General features: G+C 44.5%; 1 protein-coding gene across 1 annotated transcript; it reads left to right on the top strand.

Moving 5' to 3' along the window:
- Positions 1 to 1,402: 1,402 nt before the first annotated feature.
- calb2a (calbindin 2a) lies at positions 1,403 to 18,578 on the top strand. The gene is made up of 11 exons (XM_056415853.1): positions 1,403 to 1,580; positions 5,641 to 5,717; positions 5,794 to 5,883; positions 6,648 to 6,728; positions 8,979 to 9,035; positions 11,425 to 11,502; positions 12,988 to 13,043; positions 13,152 to 13,191; positions 13,325 to 13,378; positions 15,528 to 15,599; positions 17,792 to 18,578. Exons 1-11 carry the CDS (start codon positions 1,490 to 1,492, stop codon positions 17,906 to 17,908), a joined length of 813 nt encoding a protein of 270 aa, XP_056271828.1. The 5' UTR covers positions 1,403 to 1,489; the 3' UTR covers positions 17,909 to 18,578.
- Positions 18,579 to 21,325: the final 2,747 nt, after the last annotated feature.

Here is a 21,325-nt window from a genome sequence, read left to right as displayed (position 1 = left end):
TTGTGTTTGGATGAAGGAAACAAGAGGTATCGATCTGAGGGTATTTCTCAAAGTGCCACCATCATTGCATTAAACTGCATTAAACTAACGTGACTGATATGTTTACATCTTTAAATGAACATTAAAGTTGCTCCGTGCCAGTTGGATGTGTATAGCCGTCTGCTAACACGCTCAGACATAAGAGCTATATACGTTGATTTATTGTCAACGTGGTGTTTACTGCAGTGCCCCTAGAGGCCAAAGATATACTGCAACGGTAAAGTGACATTTGTTGGACTGGATTTAATCGTAGAAGCCACATAAAGTCCTGCTACTCGTTGTAATTGTTTGTGGGACAACAATAGTCAAACAGCCCTTTGCCTTTTCTTGGACTGCCTAAATCTGACATCGTAAAGTTGATCTTAAATGACACAACTGAATGCGCAAAAGGACATTTGTACATCCTAGCATAGCAAGCACAGGAGTAGGCACTAACATGAATGACTTCTACTTTTAACACATGTGAGACAGTTAAAATATTGATTCTCTTTTTCTTCACAGTTTAAAAATATGTATTTGTTTGCAGATTCCACCCAACAGCAGAAATATCTTCTTGCTCTCCTCCTCATTACAGTCTTATTACCCTGAATATTATCACTTCGTGGAGCAAATGAGTTGAAGAAATATCGAGTACTTTTTTTAAAATCTCCATAATAGGATCCAGTAGCTTTGACTACCCCTCCGCACATCAGCCTGGTCATTAATGACAGTTATTTTTCCTTTTTTTCCTTCTTTTCTTTCAGAATTTACATTCATTATGTGGGCTAATCACGGCCGGCTGCAGGCAGTGTGGGAAATGTGATTAGTGTGTGAGCTCTAATTAAGTCTGTGAAGCCTCGCACACTCAGGGAGCTGCACACTATTCACACATGTAAGGGACGAACACACTCAGTCAGCACACACACAAACACACACACACACATGCATCTATTTCACGTGCATATATAAATCCACATGCACTGGATCACACACAAACACACACACACACACACGTACACACACACATGATCTACTGTAAAGGATGATGATGCAACAACCAAACTATCTGCATCTCTCTCTCGCTCCCTCACACACACACGCACACACACACACCTTCAATCTGTCCACTGCAGTGCCCAAGACGTCCTATCACACACAGCCACATCAAGCTTAAACGCAGAGAGAGAGAGAGAGATAGAGAGAGAGAGAGAGAGAGAGAGAGAGAGAGTGAGAGTGAGAGAGAGAGAGGGAGGGAGGGTTGAAGCTGACTCAGATGGATGTGTTGCCGGTGGGGCGCGCGCCCCCAGCGGCAGAGGCGCGCCGCTGCGGCTCCTCCGCCGGGGTTAAAAAGCGGCGGGCGGCGCGCCGGGGCCACAGTCAGGGGGTTTGTTTGAACACGAGACACAGAAAAGTTCGTGGAGGATTTTTTTCTGGCTACTGACCTGCAAGCAGCATCCGTTCGAGAAGCATCATGGCCAACAAAGCTCAGCCGCCTCACCTGCACCTGGCCGAGGTCACCGCGTCCCAGTTCCTCGAAATTTGGAAACATTTCGACGCTGACGGTAGGACAGCCTCTTCTTTCTTTCTTCTTTCTTCTTTTTTCTTCTTTTTCCACATCCTCCTTCCTAAAAGTAATCGCAATCTGAAAAATCACCAAAGAATACTGGATCACAGAGACTGTCAGTGCTGTCAAATGTAGCCCATTGAAGGTGCATATCACACGGGGAGATGAATGGAACCAAGACTAACATGCTTCCTCCTATAATAAGAGTAAACCCGTTATAACGCATATAATATATATGTATATATACATATATATAATACATATATAATACATATATACATATATATATATATATATATATAGTAAAAACATATATTTATTCGGCGTTTTGGCGTATTAAAGTGACTTTTTAGGATGAGAGATAATGTAATATAGCATTCTGAATATTATAACGTGCACCTTGTCTTTCATTAGTGATATTATCGTTTTGCTCCCGGTGTGATCCTAGTAAAAGAGCCAACACGCGACATGTCCAGGTGTAAAGTGTAGAGCCGGTAGCTCACAGTCTGGATATTCATATTGAAGCACCGCAACCACTCAAGAAAAAAAAGAAAGTTCGACGTCTTCCAAAATGTATTTTATGATGCGCGACCACTCCCGACGCCCCGGGATTTTATCATCTTTTTTATTCACTCAGCTGTACAGGCGGTTGCCCGATTCCTCGCGACAAGCCTTCAAATAAAATATTCAAAAGGGTTATTTAAAGACTATATATTTAAAATATTCAGTGAGCCTCACAAGGCGAGTATCGTTCTGCGTCCTGTTCATTTCGCTTTATTTCGCACTCATCTGGTCTCCTGAGGGTTTGCTCATTGACATGTTGTGGAATGTTTCCTTTACACAAGTCATTGGTGTCTATTGATGTCAGGAGGTGGTGCTCCTCGTGCAGGGGGAGGATAGTATATACGAATATTGGTTTATGTGTAGATGTGATACCTGTGAATGTGAAATTTTCCCATATATGTGTAATCAAGCGGATCTTTTCATCAATCATCTGATCTTCCTGGCTCTGCAATGCAAATATATTTATCCCCCCCCCCCCCATCCCCAATAAATTCCTCAACACTTGTCTCTGCTGGCACACAAAGCTGCTTAATGAGCCTGGTTATGGACATCCTTTATGGTTTAAGGGCATGTTGTGAACTGATGAACCCATCCTGAGAAAGGAAAACCCTTTTTTGAGGGGAGGGGATGGGTGGGGGGGGGGTCTTTTAAAAACTCAGACTGTAACATGCACATCAATGACCACTCTGACCCCTTCGGCCGCAACCGGTAATAAGTAAACAAAAAGACCTCAGTCTCGCACACGTTTGTTTTACTACACACACACACACATAACTCCTGGGATTTCGTTGTTAATGCAATCTGTTTTGATGCTTGCACACACACACACACACGCTGAAATGTATTCTGCGGGGAAATCAGGGCTGACTGAGGAGTCGGTCTCCTCCACATATGAACGCTGATGGCAGCCAAAGTTGCCATCAGCGTATAGTTTTTTTGTGTTTGTTTCCACTCTCTCGTCCGTTTCCCTCGACCGATGGTCTTCGGTGCCACCGCCTCCCAGGTGTCTGAGGCCCGAGGCGCTTTACATACATGTGCTCTGCAGCGAGGCCACTTTGCAAATCAAATGCAGCCGGGGAGCGCCAACAGATTTGGCTACAGCGTTTTGATTTCTGCGCTCATTACTGGGAGTGTCTTCTGGCTCGGCAGAAAGAAAGAGAGGAGGAAGAGGAGGAGGAGGAGAGCTAATTTGCTTGCTCCGATTGAGTAAACATCTCCTTTAGTTGCAGATTAAAATACACGGGAGGCGATGCACCCAGAGATGATGAAACCACATATATTCCCCTGTTGGCCCAGGATCAAGTCTCATCTGGATTGCTTCCCCTGCTGCTCCTCCGCTCTGAGTCCCTCTCATCTTTATCTCTCTCTCTCTCTCTCTCTCTCTCTCTCTCTCTCTCTCTCCTCTGCTGTCTTTGTCAGGTCTTCTCAATTAAATCACAACTGCAGTTACTTTTGCTAATTAAAGAGCGTTTTCTGTCAATTATTTATTGTATTTTGTTATCAACCTTCACTGTTTGAAATTTGGCAGCATCGAGTAAAATACACTTCCTGGACTTGACCCTGTGTGGTCTCCACACAAAAAAACTAATTTGAATAGACGGGACCGCACTCCCTTTGAAAGGGAAATGCTCTTCATAGATATCGGCTTTAAATATGCACTGAGTTTGGCACAGCTGCCCACTTTGAGAGTTTTCCTGTGTTGGGGTAGAATTTTAGAATCAGAACCGGAGGCCTGAGGCTCCTGTACCGGCGTCTCCTGGGACTGTCATGACGCAGCATCCATGAAGAGTGTGTCTTTGGGCCAAAAGTGGTTTCCTTAACCTTTTATCTCGCCGGTTGGGGCGAGCTTTAAGGGCGGAGGGACCAAAGCCACATATGAAACGAGTTATCGCACATTTAAATATGAGTGATTATTATAATAAAATTTTTTTTTAATGGTTTATTTAATAAGGGACAGTGCACATTGATAAAAACATTGCAGTAAATGTGCCAGAGTTAGCCAAGAGGCTATTTTTCATCTGTAGTCCCAAAATGAGGTCAGACTGTGCGTTGAAGTCAGCCATCTGCTGGAAGCGAAGCTTTGTGTGTGTGTGTGTGTGTGTGTGTGTGTGTCTGTGTGAGTGTGTGCTGCAACATTTCATATAAAAAGAAAGACAAAATAAATTTTAGCATATTGTTGTGTCTTAGAGGCTAAATGAGAAAATAAGATCTTATCCCGATGCTCCCGTACCCACAGACATTATGGGGTGTATGGATCTTGGGCCGCATGTATTGAAGGTGTGACAGCGCTCCGGCGTAATCTGTTCATAAATCTATTTTTATTGTCATTTTATGCCGTTTGCGTTGTAGTTAATCACATCTTACTCTCTCAAGCAGGCCGTTGCTCTTCACTGCGCTAAATGTCAATAAGACCCACGGGAGGGATGCTCGACAGCAGTGGGGCATTTCTCTGAGGAACGCTTGCATTACCCAAGCCCCCCCCCCCCCCCCCCCAAACACACACACACACAAACACACACTAAAATGTCCATGGATAGAACAAAGACGTCAAGATGTTGATTTGGATATAGGGAAAAGGAGCTAGAAAAGAAAGATGACAGAGAGTGAGAGGAAGAGGAGAGGAAGTGGATGGCATAATAATGTTTGTTAGAGTTTAATGAGGCAGCTCTCCCTTCCAGGGTTTTATTGAAGCAGCTAGTCACATCGTTTGGAGCCATCTGTCCAGCCATTCAGCGAGCTTGTTGATGGGATGTTGGCACAGGCTCACAGGCTACCTGGGTGAAGCGGGCCCACACATTTAGCCCTCTGAATAGGTTCTGTCAGGGCATGCAGTGCACCAGGAGTAAGCATGAAACGAGATAGGAAGACAATCAACTTCATTGTTATGATGGAATCCGATGAAATGTGCTGGACATCTTCTCCGGGTGAAGCCCCACTGGACACAGGTAACACTTTGTGTGTCAACATGATTGACAGCGTTCAGCGAAACAGGGTCAAAACGCTTGAAAACGTCAGTTCCTTTGACAAGTCTGGATGGAAAAAAGAGGAAAATAATCTGGTAGAACTGGATACCAGTACACTGTTATCCATATTGATTCGTCCCATTTGACAAACTCCCCGCTGTCAGCCGTATTGATCTCCGTGGAATAAAAGAAGCATGCCCGTGGATCATCGCCTTCGAAAAACTCGCCCCAAAAAGCAACTTTCCATATAAAACCATCTCGCATACAATCCTGCGAAACACAATCTTTGAGGAGTGATCAGTGTGCACCGTGTCAGTCAATAGTCTAATCCGCAGAACCAGAGGGGGAAGGAAGAGAGTTGCTGGTGAAGGCTCATGTTTGGATCAATACCGGAGACAAACAGAGCCACGCTGGGATCTGTTTGACACATGTGACCACATCTGTGCAGATGTTTCTTTCCTAATTACCCTGAATTGCGCCCTATGTGGTATGTTGCGGTGACGGATGGTTGCGGCTCTGTGTGTCTCCCAGGTAATGGCTACATCGAGGGGAAGGAGCTGGAGAACTTCTTCAGGGAGTTGGAGATTGCCCGGAAAGGAGCAGGGGTGGTGAGTTCAAGGACCAGAGATTAAACGCATACTGGCCAGTAAGGTTTCACTTGTATTGAGTGTAAATGTTTTACAGGACCCTTCAAACCCCATATTCAGAGAAAAGATGAATGAGTTCATGCAGAAGTTCGACAAGAACAAAGATGGACGAATTGAGTTGTCAGAGGTAAGGCGCTACTTCTTTTTGTGCTCTGACTTTACATTTCATTTTAGCTCCACAAAGCGACTTACTGTCATGTTACATTCGTACACCGCAGACACAGATACAGGGAGCAATTCGGGATTAAGCGTCTTGCTCAAGGACACATCGACTAGGGCGGGGATTGAACTGCCAACCCCCTGATTGAAAGACTGACCTGCTAACCACTGACCCACAGTCACTTACTTTGAATCTTGTAGTTTTCATTAAAGGAGTATAGGCTACTGACATTCTGGGCTTAGCTTAGCATAAAGGCTGAAAACAAGGGACCACTGCTCTTCTATGAAGAAAAACAGCTCAGATAATTCACAGAGCCGTAACAATGCAGCACAAGGCTTGATCAATACTCCGATCGACTGCATAAATACAGTCTTGATGGTTTTAACGGAGTGTCACTTTGGCACGTTGCTTTCCTTCGATTTGACCATTTTCGGGTCGTGATTTGAAAGAGATGCAAGAAGGAGCCTCTTCTGCACCGTCAATAATCCACCGGCCGCATGGAAAATCTGAGAATGAGTTTAAGATTCAGTTGTAGGAGTAAAATATCAGGTGCAAAGGCTTCGTATGAACCCAAAACTTACTTAGGCACAGCTCTATTATTTATGTCAGAGTTGGCCATTTGAGGCTTTGCAGACAAAAAGCTCCCCTTCGTCGTCTCTTCTCTCCCAGCACATCAGTCCCACCATCTTGTGTTCTCACATCTCTCGTTCTCCTGTCGTTTCCCTCTCTAGCTGGCCCAGATTCTTCCAACAGAAGAGAACTTCCTGCTCTGCTTCAGAGAGTTTGTCAGCTCCAGTGCTGAGTTCATGGCGGTAAGAAAGTGTCTCTGAGTGTGTGTGGATGGGGTGGTGTATATATATAAATATATGTATTTGTTTTATGCAAAGCTGCTGTTCCCACTCTGTCATTTGAAAGGTTCTTTGCAATGATTTTTATGCAAAGGCTTTTTTTGTTTCACTTAGAAATGCCATTAGTCAGGAAACACTTCCTTAAACCCACCATACATTATAGACCAGTCAGTCACCCGGGGGGGGGGGTGAGACAGCCTGCATGTTCTCACTGTGGCCGACCAGCTCATTTCACGGATTAATTCCACGTGTATGGTTAAAGGTGTACTAATTAGTGAAATAAGCCGGCGTTGCCTGGAGAGAAAACCGCAGACTTCCTGCCATCGCACATGGTTGCCCGTTTTCTTCTGTTAAAGGTTTAGCAGTTGAATCTCAGAACGAGGAAGCACACTTCACGGCCCATCATGAACGTTGACGGTAGAACGGGCTGAGCCCAAAGTGGCTTGAAAAGGTCAGCTGCGGTGCGTCAAAAGGAGGTGTGAATAGATTGAATCTTTGCTCCTTGCGTTGTTTCGGCAGCAAAACGGGGTTAGCTTCAAAGGATGGAGCTAATTTATTTGTGAACCGTTACCTTTGGTGTGTTATGCGCAAGTGCACTGCGTTTATTATTGAGGCTGAATGTGTTTCCCCAAAAGATTCATGGAGAACCGAAGAGCTTTGCAGCGGAGCTGGTGTTCACCACTCCCACATCCAGTGTGAACGTCAATCATGGTTACCCAAAACACGTCAACTTCATGCCTTGGAAATTGTAAATGTAGAAAACATATAGAATCTGTAGTAAAACATCAGGCTGTACTTTTGAGGCAGCTTTACTGAAAGCTAGCAAGGAAGAGAAAACGACAACTAGCTTACACAAACAGCGATATGACGCTTGAATTAGCGGAAGAAAGCCAGGAAGACCACTGGGAACTAGCCAGTGGGAAGGTTTCCAGCGGTTTATGCTGAAACCTTTTAACAGTTGTTCCGAACAAGTCTAACGTCTTCGTCAAAGTGAGTTAGCACAGCGCTTAAATCCATATAGCGAACGACACATTAGCGACACACAAAGCTAACCCTGTGTGAATTACGAGCAAAACCCAAGACTGTCCAGTGCTGCTCGTGTATTACAGCGGAGCTGTGTGTTTACCCTGTGGGGTCCGGCGTCATTTTCTCGATTTTTACACAATTTCTTAAATTCACCTCTAAGAAAAAATGTCTCGGCTATATGAAGAGTTCAAAGTACGGCGTAAACACATTTGGTGCAGCTGCTAATTGTGAACAATGAATGATTGTATGGGTAACAAAAAGCCCTCAGGAGAGCGAGACGTGTTTTGAAATGTACCAGAAATAAGGGAACTAATTTATTCCACAAAATAGCTGTGGAAGATCAGAAAATGGCAGATTTCATGGACGAAATGCCGCGATGAAAGGACGGAGCCAATGAGAAACCAATTACATGACGGGAAGAGGCTGTCCCTTGTCTCCTGTGTCATATTGAAAATGAATAATGAAACGGGAGGAGGATGAATGAAGGTGTGTGGAGAGGGAAGGATGCAGGCGGCGAACAAGGGAACGCAGGAACAGAGAGCACGTAAATGAAATGTCGATGGGAAATTGAGAACCGGAGTTTGAGAGCATAAAACAAGAGAGGGGGATTAATCAGTCTTTGTTGAAGGGTGCGGGGAGGAGGAAGTGGGCAGAGAGGTTTTTCAAAGAGTTAGAATGAGGAAGCAGAGCCTTCTATTTTCAGACTCATATATAATGGATAACGCCACTAACTCCTCTTCGCCGAGCCCAGAGGAGGAGCAGAGGGCCAGGGGGAGGAGGAGAAGAAGGAGAAGGGCGGGAGGCCATCCATCTTTGATAAGGAGCCCCTTCTTCGGACAGGGACAGCTGCTAGATTAAAACATTCATTAAAATGACTTTCTCTCCCCGTCTCTGGCCGCCCCCTCGGCTCTGGATGCGGGGCGGGCGGGACCGCAGTGAAGACCGTCTGGTTACAGTGACGGCCCGGGGCTTCTGCGGTCGACCCCCACGGCACGATTTCTGCTCTGCACCAGAGAAAAATTTCCCCGTTAGCTCAGTTAAAGAGCAAGCTGGGGGTTCAGCTGCAGGGGGGGGGGGGGTTATGTATAGGGAGAAATAAATGTAAATGTCTTTGCGCTTTGAACAGCTGCGCCGGGAAAAAAACTGCTTTCAATCCAATGTTTCTTGTGCGCTGTTGATTTCTTGCAGGCATGGCGGCGATATGACACAGACCGCAGCGGCTACATTGAAGCGAATGAGTTGAAGGTTCGTTATGACTCCGTTTAACATATTGTGTCCCTGAAATACATGATTTTATACCTACATCTGAATCCTAGCAGCAAGCATAACCAATGATACAAATATGCCTGTTTACTTTGTCATACTTATTCCTCCTTTTATTGTCTTTTTTTCATTATTCCCCTCCCCCCAACACACACACACACACACACACATTCAAATCCAAATTAAAATGCTTAAAAGCAGAGCACTCAACCTAAACTGTAGCTACTTAAAGCGTATTCGTTGTCTTTCCTATTATATTGTATTTGTATATTACTGTAGTCGTCATGTTGTTCTGTTTACGTCTTTCCCCGGATGTATTTTCCACACCTTTAATTAATTTTGAGTGTAAAAGTGTGGATGCAATGTTTCTATTTATCACCTCCCAGATGCACTAATAAAAGAAAGGAAAGAAAAAGACAAAAATAACCCTCTGCATTTGTTTGTGTTATAAGTAACTGCCCTACGATACAAAATGCATTCTTTATCTGCTTGTTGAAAAGAATAGTTATGGCAAATAGGGAATATGCTTATCCGCTCTCATATAAAACGAACCACCGATAAACAACATTTCCAAAATATTCGTTGCTGAGTCTCAGTGTGAGTCTATTTTAATAATGGTGTGAGCACATGGGTCAGTAGAGCCAGACAGCAGACTTGACTGAGTTAAGTGGCTCCACAGGAAATCCCCCAATGTCCATGAGTGTTCTTTCCAGGTGAGGATTCAGATATACATTTGTTTATTATTATTCACTTCAACACCTCCACTGAAAAAATGTGCCACATTATATAGAGGAGAGCACTCCGCACTGGGGAGTTGACCGTTAATGGGGTCAGCGACTGCGCATCAAGTACAGATTAAGCTGCTCGTGTTGTTTGGGGATCACATTTCTTCCAGCTGACCAGGTGCAGATGAGTTACTCAGGTGTGGCCTTTTGAAAGCTTTGGAAAGGATGCAGATGAGATGGCAGGCAGCAGACATGTGTCTCAACTCAAGTACTGAACAAGTGATGTGAGAGACTGACTGCTACGTTTACTGAAACACTGTCGATACCATTTCCTTTGTACATCAGGTTGTTTAATAGAAAAACACAACATCACTCCACCGCTTTTTTTCTGTCTCCATCCTTTATTTTCCACCCTCCTCCGGTCCTTGTCCCATTAGTGTTACTCTATGCCAGGGGTGGCCAACCAGTCAGAGACTAAGAGCTTTTTTTTTTTTTACTGCAACCAAAGCCCCATCATATACACATGTGTGCTGCACACGCACACACACACCTCTGATCAGCCAGATTTGTTGTAAATGTCACACACCAACATGATAATGACAGAAATGGACTCCTACAGTACTAAGACAACAGGTCTGTCATGTTCAACAATGAACATTGTGTACACTGTCTCACACACACACACAAACACACATTATCTCAGTTCAACCAAGTCCACAAACAAAAATAGAATAATTTACAATAGCGTTTTCTTTTACTATGCATGTTGCATAGTGGGACTTATGGGATTCCTTGCCTTGAACAATCCTCTTCAAATCTGGCTTAATTCCGTTGTTGCCACTCGAAGCAATTCCTTCACATGGTGTCAATCAGAACAGGTGTCCGAAAATCGAACGGTGCACTTGGGGGGGGGCTGGAGTAATCAAACGCCCACCAATAAACCACTTAGCCGAAGAGAGTGTTCGAGATTCGGATGCGGTTCTCCGCAACGCTGCTCTTACACCGTGTCCGCTGAATTGAGGGCGGCTGGCGAAAGCGTCACCGTAAACTACTTTAGCCATAGTGCGGGACATCCAGCTGCCCATAATGCGGCGTTCATGGCGTAAGTGCAGTGTTTGATTTTCGGACACTTTCATTCGCGTAACCCACCGTAGAACGGCCCGCTCGACATTCGGATGTGGTCTTTCCGCGTTTGGCCCACGAGTTTGAGACCCGTGCCCTGGGGGGAAACTTGCGTTTTTCATCTCACGCATGCGCGTTTGACGAAAAATACCGTATTGAACTCAAGCATAGCGAACACGCACATACAAAAAAACACAAACTTAGATATGAACGTAAGAGCATGATGACAGGCAAAGAGAGCCGCAGAGGGGCTCGCCCCGCGTGTTGGCCACCCCTGCTCTATGCTATCTTTCATTATTTTAACCTGTCTTTTCTATTTTCCTTCTTCATTGGTTCCTTTTCCTCCTTCTTCAGCCAATCTGAAAGCCGTGGAAACCCAACTCAACTGTGCATGATTTAAATAAGCAAGAGAGTTAACCAGAAAAAGCATATTGTTTTCAATGAGCTCCCTGTATGTGCCATACATGCATCTTCTTCCTCATTTATGTTTGTATTCTTTAATCTCCGTGGGTCTCTGTCCTCAGGGCTTCCTGTCCGACCTGCTGGAGAAGGCTAACAGACACTACGATGACAAGAAGCTCCAGGAGTACACACAGACCATCGTAAGACTCACACACACACACACACACACACACACACACACACACACACACACACACACACACATACACGCACACACACACACACAGGAGGAATCCCAGATGCAGAAGTGTTAATGGCCAGTTATCACCATTCTGTGGGGTCATGCGCGATAAACTTCAACTTTAAACTCATAAAGTTGCTCTGATTTCTACACTGAAAAAGCTTTGAAATGATTCCACGGGGATAAATGAATAAGTAAGGTGAACAACGATAAATATAAAGTTGTCTCTAATGCAATATAATTTCTCCAAACCCCTCAATACAACATTTGTAGGCGACCGAAACGGTGACATCCCAGGAACTACAAACAAACAAACAAAAGCTCCCGGACCAGAGAACGCCACGTTAGTGACCCGTCAAACACGAGTTTGCTTCGCCCTAAAGCACACCCTGCATTTCATCATCTCATGTCCGCAATGTTTACCGATGAATCAAGTGAGAAAGATGTCTATACAACTGGACTTCTTTCTGCAACCCACCGCCTGAGTTCAAGAAGACAAGTTTAAGGCACTTTCACAATCGCTTCACCTTACAGAACCGGAGGTTTGCCGCCAGGCAAAACCACAAATGAGGTACTGATTATGCATCAGTGCCTCTCGTAGCTATAAGAGGCTTAACTTAAATCAGAAGTGACATCTGGGAAACGGCGATGAATCCTACAGAATCACCGTGAGCCATGTGCAGTCTTTATGAAATGTATATGTCAGGCGTCCATCTGCCCGGAGAGGCCTATTGGGTGGGTGTCGGCGGCGCTGTATGGCTGAGTGGCCGTGACCCATCATGTCCTGCAGGTTGTGGGTTTGCAGCACAGATGTGCTCACATCTGCTTCCTCCTGGATGCCCCATAGCTGAACTGACCTGGTTTTCTGAAGCCGTTTCCACAGCACACTCTGAGATCGGTCATTGTGCCTCTATTATAGCCGCGGATGGTGAACAAGATAATTGAGGGAAAACAGCAAGTTGATATATTTTCTGCCAAATAATAGTGGATACTGAATAATAAATAATAGATAGACACCGATATCATTATCAGGTCCTGCGGTAGTGAACTCATGCATCAGAACCTCAATCTGCAGATAAATTCTCTGACATAGCCTAATCTAAACTTATCACAAATATATTACACGTGGTAGTTCTGTGTCAACAAACTGTGTTTGAGATTAATGGTTTCAAACCAAACATATTTGCAATAAAAAAAATCACAGCAAAAATATTTTTGAAAACCCTTTTTTAACTCTTTCTCAAGAAATGAGAACATTTAGCTTACAAAATAAACATTTGGAACCGCGGGACAAGAAGTGCAAACCGTCCATCCATTTCTCGGAACAATGAAATGCACGGGACCATATTTGCCTCGATCTTGACGGCACAAAGTTATAAAAAACAGTTCCTTTCATCCTCTCTCCTCTGTCCCTTCCTATCTGTGTTCTGCTTCCGCTTTGTAGCTCAAGATGTTTGATCTGAATGGAGATGGGAAGCTGGGCCTGTCAGAGATGGCGAGGTAATGTGCAACTTGACTTTGCCTCCGTTCGCTATATAAACCTTCAGACACATTTGAATAATTTCACAAACGTTGGTGTCCGCTAATGAAGTCCTTCTCTCCCCGCAGGCTTCTCCCCGTTCAGGAGAATTTCCTACTCAAATTCCAGGTACTTGAAGAAAAACATGGCGCCGACAGAAAAGCCAAATAAAAACAGCTACACACACACAATCAGCATCACTGAACATCTGGCTGTGGTGCAGCCGGGGTTGAACTTTGGTCTTGTCTTGCTTATTTTGAAGGGTGTCAAGTTGACCACTGAGCAGTTCAATGCCATCTTCACCTTCTACGACAAGGTAGGTGACATCTTAATAAATACACACCCACCAAACACTAAAGGTGATCGTGGGCTGTTGTTGAGTGCTAATTGAATATGTATGTATGTATATATATATATATATAGTTTTATTCTTGGTTAAAGTTAGTAGTCAATACAAACTTCATATAACTGAGGCCGGTGGGATAAGAGCTAGCTTCAATGCGGGTGGTAGGTTCGTGTGTGCATAATGATGTGCTAACATGCTAACATGGTGACACGGTGTAGGTCGTACGTGTGCTGTATATTTAAACAAAATGCATCAGAGCTAGAAAAAACCCATCGTCTGGACTCCTGGGTCAAGCTGTCTAGTGACTCAGCGTTGTTTGTTTTGGAGATTCCACTTTTGGTAAAGGTCAGGAATATTCAAATTCCTTTGTTTCGTACCTCGGGCGCTCCCGAATTACCGAGGGAAATGAGTCAGGCTCGGCACGCCTGTCCCTTTGTAAAGAGCTCCGGGTGGTTGAGCCGCGGCTCGGTTCATGTGCTCACCTTCCACATTAGCAGGAGATCGGTGGGGAGGGACCGCGGGGAGCAACGCGATGCGAGACTTTCTGTCAGCGTGAGCGACGTCTGCCTCAATCTAGGTAGCGATGAGAATCTTTGAGGAGATAAACCACTCAGCAGTTAACTTGGTTGTTAGCGATCGTCTAGGGATGCATACGTTTACTCCCGATTCTGCCACTTCTTGACACATCTATTGTCTTAAACTGTCATTGTGTTTGGCAAATATGCACAATACAACATCTGAGTATGTTCGCAGTAATGCAGTATGGATACTACAAGTGCTTGACCTTTGAGTGAGAAAGCCTGCTCTGTATTTGTAAAGTTAACATTTCTTGAACTTGGTAGCTTTGGAAGCTGTGTCATTGACATTGTATGATTTTCAGTTTGAACAACATTCTACCATGCACTTAGCGCTGTGCCATATTGCACTGTCAGCATTAATTCATAAACAATGTCGAATATTTGTTGTTAAATTGAGACTTGAGTCTTTGTTCTGTTGTAAGGAGACAAGTACATTTTACAGAGCCACACTGTTATTTCCTCCTGCCAATGAAGTGTGATAGGACCGAATGTGATAGGACCGAAAGCTCCAGAAAATAGCAAGTCAGGTGATGTGCTAACTTTCCAAGGTCATCAATGAACCTTTAAATCCTCAAGGTCAAATTACAGCATTTGGGTGGGTAGTGTCTACTGAAGACAGGTTCTCTCTCTCTCTCTCTCTCTCTGAGCCACCTCGGCTCATTCATGTAGAGACTCTCTGCGGGAATGGAGCAGCACCATTTGTGGGCGTAATTAGTTTCATCATTTGGTCATGAGCTCAGCGTCTGCAGCTGAAACTCGGTCATCGAGCGGCCGGTCAGCTGAACGCTAACGTGGCTCACGGTGCCGCCACCCCTCCCCCCAAGAACTGTGCGAGGCCTTGAAAATGTCTGAAATTTCACGATTTCTACTGCAACTTGGACAAACGGGCTGATACTGGATGTTGCTTTCTTTTCTTTCATACTTAAAGTGACAGTAAATCTAATTCACACTTTATTTCTGGAATATTTAGATCTGGGACATTCAGTCTAGCTTTGTAAAAACATGAAAGAGCATCTCCCCAAAGTAAAAAGAAATAAGACTGGCAAGCCACTCGGCTCTGAAGTCATCTTGAGACGGCGCCTGGATGAACAGAACATGGTTTCTGTTCTGCCTGCCAAGGGAAGATTTCTAACTATTTGGATATATTTCTTGGCCCCAAACTCAAAACTCGTGGCTGTGCATTGGCCTTGCAGCTAACCCCCTTTACAGAGTTGTGAATGGGGAAGTCTTTTTTTATATATTATCGTTCACCAGCGGCTCCTGTGCCTGGTGCATTGGCGATGGCTGTCGGGCAATATTGAATGAGCATCAGAGAGCAGGGCACAACTAGCAGGAAGCACAGAATCTAAATATAGCTGCTTCACACTGTTCAGGAAGAAATATATTAAAATGAAAGATAGAAGAAAAAAGAAATCAGATGAAACAGGCAGCTGCATACTGTTGAGCTGTAGTTTTAACGGCTGCGGTTTAATTACTGTTTTCTCTGAATGTTCGAGGTGTAAATGACTCTCTGTGGTGTGTTCTCTGTCCACTTGTTTCAGGATGGGAATGGCTACATTGACGAGCAGGAGTTGGATGCCCTGCTACGAGACCTTTACCAGACTAACAAGAAGGTGAGACCCCAAGCTGTGACCCCGCGCCAAACAATAAGCACCCTTTACCTTTAGTGACCTTTGACCTGGCTTGTGACCTCTGGCACCTGATGCCGTTTCTCCTGATCATTCATGCTCCTGTCAGGTTTGTAACTCCCTGTGCATTGTGGGTATTGTTCTGAGCGGTGTCAGAAACTAAATATACCCGGGGGGGGGGAATTCAATTCAGTTTATTTTGTATAGCCCAATATCACAAATTACACATTATCCTCAGAGGGCTTTACACTCTGTACACATACGACATCCCTGACCTTTGACCTCACATCGGATCAGGAAAAACTTAATTAAAAAATACTTTCACGGGGAAAAAAGGGAAGAAACCTTCTGGAGAGCCACAGAGGAGGATCCCTCTCCAGGATGGAGAGAACAATAGATGTCATGTGAAATACATTTTAAGCATCTTTAATGATCCATGCTATGCCTCCATGGTAGAGAATCAGTACTAGAAGTAAACATGTTATCTGGTCGGGTTCGTAGACCCCGGGAGAAGCTCCGATTAAAAGCTTTACTGATACCACTAAATTATTTAACCCTTGTGTTGCCTTCGGGTCATTTTGACCCGATTCAATATTTAACCCTCCTGTCGCCTTCGGGTCAATTTGACCCGATTCAATGTTTAATGTCGGTGTTCTTTCGGGAGTCAACAAACAAACATAAAGTACCTCACACTTAAACTTGGAAAACAATATTAATTCTAATAATTTTCTGGAGATTTTAATAGCTGGGGTCATATTGACCTCAAGGGTAAAATATGTTAGTAAATATAAAGGTAACAGGAGGGTTAAACATTAAATCGGGTCATATTGACCCGAAGGCGACAGGAGGGTGAAACATTGAATCGGGTCAAATTGACCCGAAGGCAACACAAGGGTTAACCTGACTACCTGTTGTATGATATGCATTCAGGATGTGTGTATCGGCGTGAGCCCTGACTGAAAAGTAATCCAGCACAGGAGGCCGAACAGCAGGAACCCAATGCAGACACATAAATATCTAATATCTAATTAACAAAGAAAAACATCCAAGTCACAGGAGCTTATATTCCAAATGTCTAGGACTCATATTTAGATGACATTGTGGGGATTAACATAATATGAGGTTTATAATTTATTTACAATACTGTAATAAGGCAAACTAGCTCCACACTACAATAGCAAAGCTCCGAAGTTACACGGTACTTCTCTATGGTGAGGATACCGCCACAAAGAATGGATTGCGGCCGCTGAGAGCACCAGGGACTGCTCGCCATTTGTAACCGCTGAAGGTCCAATTCACAGAAGATATTGCAATAATTGTATTAAGCACAACGTCTTTTTTGGGGGGGTGAAGGGAGAGCATATACTCGATCTGTTTGCGCGATAACTTTATTCGTATTCATTTTTTTCTCGTTTTTTCTCTCACTCAAAATGTGGGGGATCTTCATTCATATATTTTCCGTGACACTACGTTCTCCAGGCTGCAATTCATCGTTGAATGTTTATTGGGAGGTCTGGGTGTGATTCACTTACAACCGACTCTCAGAAGACCTTCATGATTACCCTGAAACTGTTAGTGATGCATTTCAAACTTTGTGGTTCGCTTTGAGAGTTACACGGTTTCTTTTGGTCCTATTTGTGCAGCCGGGCAATCATTTGTCATGATCTGGAGTTTGTGTCTTGTTTTGAAGTCCTTGTGTCGTCTGTCTCCCTGTGATTGTCTGCCCTGGCCCTGATTGTTTCCTTCTGTGTGATTGCTGGTCCCGCCCTCATTGTGTCCACCTGTGTCTCGTTCCCCGTTGTCCAATCACCTTCACCTGCCTGTGTATGTAAACCCTGTTCGTCTCATTCCCAGTGTTGTTTCTTACTGTTTGGTCTGCGTTTTTGTCATCCTGTCTAGTTTGTTGGAATAAATATTGTTTTTTGCTGAAGTTATGTCGGCATTTGGGTCCTCTCTCGCTGCGACATCATTGTGTGGACTAACATTCACTTTCTCTCTTCTGACATCAAAATCAATGGTGCGTGACTGAAAAAAAATCTCACCATCCCAGACAATACCGGTTGTGTTTGGCTCCAGATAAAGCATTGGTATCTTTACTTTGATTCAGGCCACTGGTTCAGTTGTACTGGCTCCATCTTAACCCCGCCCCCCCCCCCCTCCCTCTCTCTCTCGTGCAGGAAGTGGACGTGAATAACCTGGCGGGCTACAAGGAGAGCATCATGAACCTGTCTGACGGAGGGAAGCTCTACCGTAGCGAGCTGGAGATCGTCCTCTGCAGGGAGCCCATTGTTTGACTCCCTCCTCTCTCTTGTGCGTTTTCATTTTTTCTCTGCCTGCCCCGCCCTGCTCTCCCGAGACCACACCCACATACAGCCTGGCAACATATACCAGGTGCATGTGCCAGACCCCCCTCCCCCCCCATCCCTGTCATTCCCACCCACCTCCCCGCCCTAAAGTTACAACATCCGAAGGATAAGTGCACCGTCAGCACGCAGAGCAGCTCTTCCCCCTCCAACCCTCATTTCTCTGCCACCTGTCTGAAACCTCTTCAGTAGCTCCTCCCCCTTCTCAGCTCCTCGTCCGTTTCCTTTGACTATTTCTGACCTCATGCCGTCCATGCTGTGCCTGACTTGCAACTCCTGACCCAAAGCCCAAACCCAGTTTTTTTCACAGAAACGACCTTTTGAACCCGTTGATAACCTTGCCCCCCCCCCATCCCCTCGCTCTTCCAACTTTGCATTAGATACAATATTTATTTAGTGAGATGAAACTGCAGACATCTCTGTTTGAACTTATCTAATTTATAGTCTGTGATGGAATTGGCATTGATTTGTATCCGCCCGTTTGCCCTGAAGCCCTCCTCTTCCACGGCCATGTGATATCATTTTTCATTTTCAATGTTTGGTTTTTGACTGATACTGTCGATTGAAAATATTAATAAAAAGTCTTCAGATACAATCAGTATTGGCACTTTATGAACATGATTTCTGTCTGAGAGTAACTGCCCGTGCCTTCATGCAGAGGATTACCTCCTGGATTTGTGGCAGTCTGAATATTTTTAATATCTTGATCGTTTTTATCAAGTCTGTAAACGGCTCCCTCGGCTACACCACAGCATGTGTAGAGAGACACTCTGGTGTTGATGCCGGTTGTCTGCGATGAGCAACCGAACACCAGCAACTACAACATCTGATGCTTCCCTTTGGATCCGTATCGCTGAGAGCGCGCTGGAGTCGAGGAGTCGATAGGAGCCCCGACTCAGTCGGACGGCTTTAATCGCAGCGTGATGTCTGTCTCCCAGTTGCATCATAAAAAAGGACGGAAGAAAGGAGTAGAGTCACATTGCTGAGTCGGCACTCGGGCGTCGCCTGTGTTGCGTAACAACACGCTTCACTCGCTGAACTGAAGCGAAAGCCTACCTGAAGTTCTTCCATTTGAAATCGGTTTCGAATGGATTTACAATTTAGCTCCTGTCATTAAGTTGGGAACGTTAAATTGTCCGAACGATGAAGCACACAAGCTCAAATGGGCCCAAATATGGAGAAGCTTATAAATCACATTCAAAAGCGAATTGGGAAACACTTTAGAACTGACTGAGGTCGGACTTTTAAACTCATGAATGACCAAAGTGAGTCTGAAAGGGAGAAAATCTGATCTGACATCACATAGAAGGAGAAACCGTGGCCCTATTCCTGGTACCTGGCTAACGTAGTTAGCTGGATAATTTTCAGGATAAGATATTACATAAGTCAGTCCAAATCCAAATTCCAAACATACACATGTCTGTACTTGGTATTGTCTCAGTCAGTCAGTCTCGGTCTCTGTAAACTCGACACTTCCCCCTTATGAAGGACGGGCACGTGCCATTATCCTGATTACTGAAGTCTGGTTCGGATTAACGAGATTGTTTGAGCGTGGATCAGCCTTTGAGAAACCAAGATTTTTTTTTCAATCATCGGGTTAATTTAAACTGGCGAATTGGACATTAGATCGACTTTGTTGAACTACGTATGAGGAACAGGGCCCGGTGTGTCTCAGAGGCTTTAAATGTCAATAGAAACATGAACGCGGAGCCTGTTGCATAAAACATGCAAATACAGGACAACAAAACTTAACTGTACCAATGATCTGAAGTGACAACAGAAATACATTGGCTGGAATCTCACTGCCACTGGAAGCCTCCATCTTTGTTTCCCGGTCGAATCCAGAGTGGGAGGCGTTCCTCCAGAGCTGAGATGTTCCTCCTGACGGAGGAGGACAGGACTTGATATTTCTCGTAGAAACCTCGTAATTGAGTTGACATGCTTTTAAAGCCATGTGAATAATACAGCATGCACACAAGCTCCCATCGCAGTGAGGAGCTGGTGTCAACCCGCATCGATTCATCAGAGTGATTTCAATCTTTATATCACATCCAAATAGCTGCAAGAACATAAACTGTAGAAGAAAAAAAACTGTAAAAAAAAAAAAACTTAAATGTTGCACAAGCGGAAAAGTCAGAAACGTTGTTTAAAAAAAAAAAAAAACTCCACAAACATGTTGTGTATTCTTTAGAAAGAGCCCTATATCATGATATGGAGTGGGTCCTCCTCCAGATTTCTACAGTAGCCCATCAGGGACAAACCAAACACTGCTCCAGATGGGGCTTTTTGAGGTTATTTATGTTTTAGCTTTACCTGATAGCCACCGTAGCTCTCGGGTACATTTGTTAAACTGTGGTTAAGACGCAGAACAGAGGCACCCCGCAGCGTCACCACGGTTTTGCACTCGGCAGCTCACATTTAGCCGAAAGGAGTGAGCCGAAGGGGGTTCAGTTGCGACCCCACCGCTAGATGGCACCAAAAAAAGAGAAATCCAGGATACAATTAGCCAGAGCGGAACCCCTAAGTGTATTGAGCAAGAGAGCGTTGTCCTACTGATGAAAAAGACTGTATCCCGAGAAGTAGTCTCGCTTTAAAGTACAATTATTATATAAATTAATTGTGATTGAATGATGCTTTCTTCTATATGTCATGAAATTGCGCCGAATGTCATCGAGGCCAATTGCATTCCTCCCCCTCAAGCGCACATGCGCTCCGATCTCTCAGTGTGAGACACAGGGAGGGCTCACTGTCGGGCCGTGAGGGGGCTCAGATGTTGTCGTTGGATGTTCAACGCTCGAGGCGCTGGAGTGCATTGGCATGGGAATGATTTCTTACAACAACCTTGCACATCATTAAATAAAAGAGCTGCTGTTCAGTTGCTGGCAATCAGCTGGTGAATGTTTTCCTTTTGCACTCAGTGGCGGAGGAGCACCAGATTTGAACTCCAGATGTCTTCTAGCTGTGTAAAATAGCAAATAACAAACTCTCCATCATCAGATGGGCTTTGTGGTGACGGAGTTTGCGCCCTACGTTGACCTCTCTGAGAAAAAGAGGGATGTAAATGGGGTGCAGCGCCGTTGCTGAACCAGACATTTTTTTCTTCTTTTTCAATCAGGGTCTGTAGCATTGATAATTTACAAATTATGAATTATTTAGATTCTCCATTGTGGAAAGAGGATAAAAAACACTGCATGTGGTGCCCAGATGTGACACGACTTCTTGGAATGGAGGGCATTCTCCTTCAGCAGTTCAGCGTTGGAGTCATTTATTTTTCTGCTGATATGGTTTTTACTGATTTGCACTATTTTCCATTCTCCTCTGGCAGACAGAAGTTTTGTTTTCTTCCTT

This window comes from Pseudoliparis swirei, chromosome 6 (assembly GCF_029220125.1).
Source record: "Pseudoliparis swirei isolate HS2019 ecotype Mariana Trench chromosome 6, NWPU_hadal_v1, whole genome shotgun sequence".
In the NCBI taxonomy this organism is placed as follows: domain Eukaryota; kingdom Metazoa; phylum Chordata; class Actinopteri; order Perciformes; family Liparidae; genus Pseudoliparis; species Pseudoliparis swirei.
This window is presented reverse-complemented; position numbering and strand designations above follow the sequence as displayed.

Excerpts from the sequence above, each read along its gene's own strand:
- calb2a (XM_056415853.1), top strand. The coding sequence starts at position 1,490 with ATGGCCAACAAAGCTCAGCCGCCTCACCTGCACCTGGCCGAGGTCACC. Across the intron at positions 1,581-5,640 it reads GAAACATTTCGACGCTGACG|GTAATGGCTACATCGAGGGG; the intron begins GTAGGACAGCCT and ends TGTGTCTCCCAG. Across the intron at positions 11,503-12,987 it reads AGGAGTACACACAGACCATC|CTCAAGATGTTTGATCTGAA; the intron begins GTAAGACTCACA and ends TCCGCTTTGTAG.